Source organism: Trichomycterus rosablanca, chromosome 6 (assembly GCF_030014385.1).
Source record: "Trichomycterus rosablanca isolate fTriRos1 chromosome 6, fTriRos1.hap1, whole genome shotgun sequence".
NCBI lineage: Eukaryota > Metazoa > Chordata > Actinopteri > Siluriformes > Trichomycteridae > Trichomycterus > Trichomycterus rosablanca.
In genome coordinates, this window is record NC_085993.1 from 3,627,681 (window position 1) to 3,634,403 (window position 6,723).

Consider the following 6,723-nt stretch of genomic DNA (forward strand, 5'->3'; position numbering starts at 1 on the left):
GCGGGTGCACTCTGACTGGCACAGAAGGGTTCGGTGCTGTGGGAGTTGTGATACAGTCACCTCACCACCAGGATTCAAATGCAAAAGAGTCTAGTGTGGTCCTTCATACGGACTAAAACTGTGGTAGTATTCAGGAGGGGTGCACCAGCCTACCATACCATGCCGAAAGAGGTTGCCAGAGTGCACAGGGGAGTTGGGTGTATCCAAATTGAGAGCATGCCACAATAAGAAATTACATCAACAGACCCCAGTATGACTTTTTTTCAGATAGTTTACAATGTGGTTCCAAATGGGTTGTGCTTGATGATCAAGAGACTTTTGCAATGCATTGTGGGATTGAATTTCTAACCCTAAACCTTCCTCCTGTTTCTCCAGTCGTCCATCGGGCTCTGAGCCGACACCCAAGTCTCGGATCTCCGAGCTCCCTCCGGTGAACGCCGAGCACGTCGGGGGCTACCGTCTCGCCGCCGCTACGTTCGCCGGCGTGGAGAGCAAGTTCGGACTCCACCTCCCGAAATTCAAATCGTCCGGAGTGGCCCGCTAAGGGAGGCGCTGCGTGTGTACAGGCTCCACCCCGCGGCGGCGGTACGCTCCATTCTTCAGCCTGCTTGACTTCTGATTTTAGTTTCGGTGCGACGGTGGTGATGGCGGTGTGCGGTGAGGGAGACGCTCGGTTCCATTTACCGCCGGCAGTTCTTCATCGGTGCCTCCTCTGTTACTGACTGAACGTTACTGATCACAGCACATGGGCAGCTGCAGCCCTTTTATCTGATCATTTTAGCCAGAGAGCCCCCCCCCCTCCCCTCTCCCCAAAACAGAGTGGACTCGGATAGAGAACGGGACAGCAGGTGAGGGACAAGGTTGCCAGGTTGTTGAATTAATCCTGGGTTTGATTTGACTTGATGGTTGATTTTTGTTTCATGCTTTCAAATCCTGATTGATTGTGAAGGATGTTCAACCTGGCAACCCTGTCACTGCACTATACAGTACTGTAAATACCTACGCACTGAGCTAATACCTACGCGCAGTGTAAATGACTGATGTAAACACATTCTAACCATTTTAACCCTTTAATGCACCTTTGTCTGGAAATAAATGAATAGTATTTAGTCGTTCTTTAAAATCATTAAAGTAATATTTCTGCGACTTTTTTCTTACTGACCTGATCTGTCTGTACAATAGAGGGCATTAACCATTTACATTCCATACACACATAATAGAGATGGATCTCTGTTACACTAACCCACCACTACTACTAAGATCCAGGTTTGAATCTCAATTGATGAAATAACATGAAAAAATCTAATTTAGCTACGTGTTTGTTAGGGCTGATTTGAAATCCTGAGTGTGGTGGGATTATGCATTTGAATCTGGCAACCTTGTAAATGCACCATGCTGTAGTAATAAATATTCAGGACTTAAAATGTAATGTTAAAGACCAATATTCCAGGACCGCTCAGGTGGCGCAGCGGTAAAAACACACGCTGGAACCAGAGCTGGGATCTCGAATACATCGTATCGAATCTCAGCTCTGCCTGCCGGCTAAGGCTGAGCGGCCACACGAACAACGATTGGCCTGTTGTTCAGATATGGGCGGGACTAAGCCGGATGGGGTCTCTCTCTCATGACTGGTGCAATTACGACCTCGGCTGGCTGATTGATGGCGCCTGCACAGAGATGAGAAAAGAGTGCTGTCAGGGTGCGTCTCTCCGTACACAGTGCTGAGCTGCATTGCACTCGTCAAAGTGTAGTTGATAAGATGCATACGGCTGCTGCCCACGTGTCGGAGGGGGCGTGGGTTAGCTTCGTTCTCCTCAATCAGAGCGGGGTTTGGCATTGGTGGAGAGGAAGCATGACACAATCGGGCAATTGGACACGTTAAAGTCGGGAGAAAATGCATAAATAAAAAATATTAAAAAGGTTTGTCACAGATTAAAGGTGCAACCAGTTTTTTTTAAGTATGTTCACTGCTGATCAGCCCTCACCATGGCAGTAAAGGACATTTACCATTTTAACACTCCATATCTATGACTGAACAGGAATGTTCTTCACCCTACCTCCACAAATCCTATTTTGTGATATTTTGTTGTTTTTTTTGGAATGCGGTCCTGATGCAAATGCTTGCAGTTTAGTCCATAGTTGGTCATAGTTATTCCTGCGTAGTAAAGAGCACCTTTCCAATCTCCCAACCTTGTCACTGCACCACTTCGTACTATTAAAAATTAATAATAAAAATGAGTAAGCCTCTGTGCTGATGAAGATTTTTCTAACACCTCCATCGCTGATTACATCGCTGAAACACCTTTCTCAGATGCCCTAAATTCAGCTTTAACTTGAATATTGAAGGTGCCCTGAGCAATATTTAGTAGCTGAACTGCGTCTATCTGGCAACCTTGTCACAGCACCATGTTGTACTGTAAAATAATATTTTTAAAAGGTTTTCCGGCGCCCAGGTGGCACAGCGGCGAGATTCTGAACTCCTCGGTTGGGCGCCATCTAGCGGGCATAATTGGCAGTGCCTGCAGCAGACACGTTTCTGCTAGGCCGGGATGACCCGACTATGTGGGTGGGGTCTTCAAACGCTGTGTAAGGACCCTGATGAGCAGATAGAGAGGCGCCTGTGCAGAATGCATAGGTGAGAAAGGGTTCCGCTGATGGCTGCACACGGGTCGGAGGAGGCGTGAGCGGCAATATACCCTCCTCGACTGCAATCAGGGATCCACCAGCAGCGGAAGACAAATTGATTACACTAAATTGGGAGAAATAAATGGGAGAAAATGCAGAAATAAAATAGAAAAAAAAAGCTTCACACAGTGGTCACATCCTTTGTGTTTGGCAGCCTTCTCACTGCACCATACTTTACTGTAACAGTACTACACAGTGCTACGTATCTCTGTTTATTCATTTCTAAAGATACAGCCAGTTTCAAAGAACAGTATCAATCTGACCGCCTTGTCCCTGCACCCGGCTCTGTCTTGATGTACAAAACCACTAATCGAAGGAATGAAATAAAAAATGTGAAACGTCAGGCCAGTTTTCCTCACTCCATCATTCCTCGACTGGTTCTGCTGCCAGTCCTGATAAAATAACCGGAATTAATGTGGCGTCCCCTCTGGTGGACGTCGGAAGGTGTGTTGGCTCAGTTGTAGTGATTGCTCGTGTTCTCCTGTCCCGCTGTATCTGAGTCGACCCTGCTGGCGTGCACATGCTTTCCTTTCTTCTCACTGTTATTATTATCTTATCATTTCACTGGTGGTGGCAAATTCCCTGCTTTTCCTCTCCCCTGTCCTGAAGCATGCGTCGCCCCACCTCCCATGATGCTTTGCGTAGCTTGCACACATCCTGTACATAGTGACCCATGTGTATTTGCACACCGTGCAGTCGTCTCCGTCTCGGCTCTGTAATGCTGCAGCGTGCAGCGAGGTTCCAGACCCGAGTCGCCCCAGTAATCACGACTGAGCTGATGATGATGAGTAGGAAATAATTTAATGCGTTTCATTCTTCTGTTGTATTTTATGGAAATAAATCATTAACTTTTAAACTCACACTGGACTTCTGTGTTCTCTGATCCCCAAATTATTTATTTATTAGGATTTTAACATCATGTTTTTGCACACTTTGGTTACAATCATGACAGGACAGGTTATAACTGGTCAAACACAGTCACGGACAATCTTGTGTCTCCAATTTACTGTTGAAGGAAACCGGAGTTCCTGGAGGAAACCCACACGGACACAGGGAGAACATACCAACTCCACACAGATAGGACCCGCACAGCTCCACCTGTGAATCAAACCCAGGACCTTCTTGCTGTGAAGCGACGGTGCTACCGCCCGATCTCACTGAGGCTTCAATCGCACTGTTCAATCGAACCAAAACGGCTCTGACCAACTGAGACATCCTACCAGCAGCTCCTTCAGCTTCTGTAGCTGTTAGGTAGATCATCCTTTGGTGCATCCTGATTCACCTCATCAGGAGCGTGCTCGTTATAGGTGCTTTGGATGGTGGACAGGAGTTAGTGTGGGCACTCTGACTGGCACAGAATGGTTTGATGCCATGTGAGTTGTGACACATTCACCTCATCACCAGGATTCAAATGATCTGCAGTCTGATCATCAGTAGATGAGTAGACACCAGAACCTTGATGTCTTGTCTGCAGTTGGTGGCTCGTCCCTTTTGTACCACTGTGGGTGGGTACTCAACCCAGTCGTCTGGCCAGAACAGCCTGTCCCTTATCAAAGATCTGCTGCATACAACACATGAATGAAAGGGAACAACATATGAGAAAAGTAAAATTCCACAGTCAAATATGGAAATACTGTAAACAAGCTGCTCTAGGTGTTAAAGGCACATAGTTCAAAGGACTGTTTTCTAAATGTTGTCTCTTTATTTCTGTTATTTATCTGTAATAAAATTATTAAAAGAATTTTTGGGGAGTCAAAATATAGACACCAATTTAAATTATTAATTTGATGGTGCAGAAAGTTCTATAATGTCATTTAACTTTCTACCACAGGCTCCTGATTCCTCATTACTGATTGATTGCTTACAGCTGGTGTTTCCGGTGCATGGAACACTGGTCTCTTGCCAATGTCCAAGTAAAAAAAAAAACTGTGCTGTCACATTGTGCTGAGATGAAATCTGTCAGGATTATCCAATCAATGTAATCCATGAAAAATCTTCTGGAACTACTGACTACTGTCAAGCAAGCTTTATGGTGCGTTGAGTTTGTATGCATGGTTTGTATGGTTGTTGTGCATGGTAGGAAGCCCCTGCTCCAAAATCTGCCCCGTGAAGCTCGGCTGAAGATGGTTGCTGATCAGACGAACAGAAAAAGCAGGAGCTTTCATACACGGTGAGAAACAACAATTTGCTTTTGAGATTGAGAGTTTAGAATGAACCACAATCGCCACATATTCAGAGTGAAATCCGTTTATTGTCAATAGTCTGAGCTCAATAATAAAAACACAAAAGATTTTCAAACCAACACTTCAAATCCACAGGCTGATTAACAAAGTCATTGTAATTAAAGTAAGTGTTTTAGAAACGTGCAGGACTGTTCACATCATGGCAGAATTACAGTCATCACGAGTTTCTGAGTTTGTAGGCGCTTGGGTGGCACAAACCCGACGTCACTGGGATCTGGATTTGAATCTAAGCGGTACTATCAAGCATCGGGCGTATACACAGACATGATTGGCTATACCTGAGAGGTGATTGGTGCCATGTACAGGCTGTTCCTGCCATGCACTCTGGGGAACAGTACTATCTGGAGGATTATAATAATAGAATAGAAATTTAAAAAACTGTGTATCAATCAGGTAGCATCAAGAAAATCGACTCCCAAGATGCAATGTGGGCCAGCTTACACAATGAGGCTGGGAAATGTAGTCACTGGTCCACTTTTAATGCTAATGGCAAGAGCCAAATATGAGCGTCCTGCTTTACCTTCACCTGTGACTTTATCATAGACATTAAAACCACCTCCTTGTTTCTACACTCACTGTCTATGTTATCAGCTCCACTTACCATATAGAAGCACTTTGTAGTTCTACAATTACTGACTGTAGGCCTCTTTCATGCTGTTGTTCAATGGTCAGGACCACCACAGAGCAGGTATTATTTAGGTGGTGGATCATTCTCAGCACTGCAGTGGCACTGACATGGTGGTGGTGTGTTAGTGTGTGTTGTGCTGGTATGAGTGGATCAGACACAGCAGTGCTGCTGGAGTTTTTAAATACAGTGTCCACTCACTGTCCACTCTATTAGACACTCCTACCTAGTTGGTCCACCTTGTAGATGTAAAGTCAGAGACGATCGCTCATCTATTGCTGCTGTTTGAGTTGGTCATCTCTGAGATCTTCATCAGTGGTCACAGTTTTGGTTGGTTGGTGGACTATTCTCAGTCCAGCGGTGACAGTGAGGTGTTTAAAAACTCCAGCAGTGCTGCTGTGTCTGATCCACTCCTACCAGCACAACACACACTAACACACCAGCACCATGTCAGTGTCACTGCAGTGCTGAGAATCATCCACCACCTAAATAATACCTGCTCTGTGGTGATCCTGACCATTGAAGAACAGCATGAAAGGGGGGTAACAAAGCATGCAGAGAAACAGATGGACTACAGTCAGTAATTGTAGAACTACAAAGTGCTTCTATATGGTAAGTGGAGCTGATTTAATGGACAGTGAGGGTAGAAACAAGGAGGTGATTTTAATGTTATGGCTGATCGGTGTATAGTTTCCCTTGCTGCTAGTTATCGTGGTGCTCAGCAATCCGTTTCATTTGGTCATGGCTGTAATTCTGACATGACATAAACGCTTCATTTCACACCAGCCTTTAAATTACCTTAAAATATTATTAAAATGGAAGAAAACGTGTATAAATATTAGCTGTTAAAAACAAGATAAACAGTGACGTACTAAGAGGAACGTCGTAGTGTTTAGTCTTGTTGCCCAAAAAAGCTTGTTAACTATTTAGAATAAATACAAAAGCAAATAAGTTCAGTCTAAATAATGACGGAAGATTTTGGTGCGTGATGATGTTGTGCTGGAAGCTTTTCGCTGTCCGATGAAAAACACGTATCTCCACTTTTAGCGGTTTTCACTTTTTTACGTGTTGATTGTGGGTATAAATCTCTGTCTGTCCATAGCAGTGAATATCAAAATGCAATCTCTCTAATACAAGTATCTCCACTGGCTGCTAGACCTGTCCATCAAA

The 6,723-nt window shown here is 44.6% G+C and overlaps 1 protein-coding gene across 1 annotated transcript in view; it reads left to right on the forward strand.

Annotated features, from left to right (window-relative positions):
- Positions 1-3,545, forward strand: part of slc25a12 (solute carrier family 25 member 12) — a 30,673-nt gene extending 27,128 nt beyond the window's left edge. The window contains exon 18 of the mRNA XM_062997277.1: positions 376-3,545. Within this exon, the coding sequence (XP_062853347.1) occupies positions 376-544 (169 nt within the window). The 3' untranslated portion in view covers positions 545-3,545. The remainder of the gene's footprint in view (positions 1-375) is intronic.
- The last annotated feature ends 3,178 nt before the right edge of the window (positions 3,546-6,723 follow it).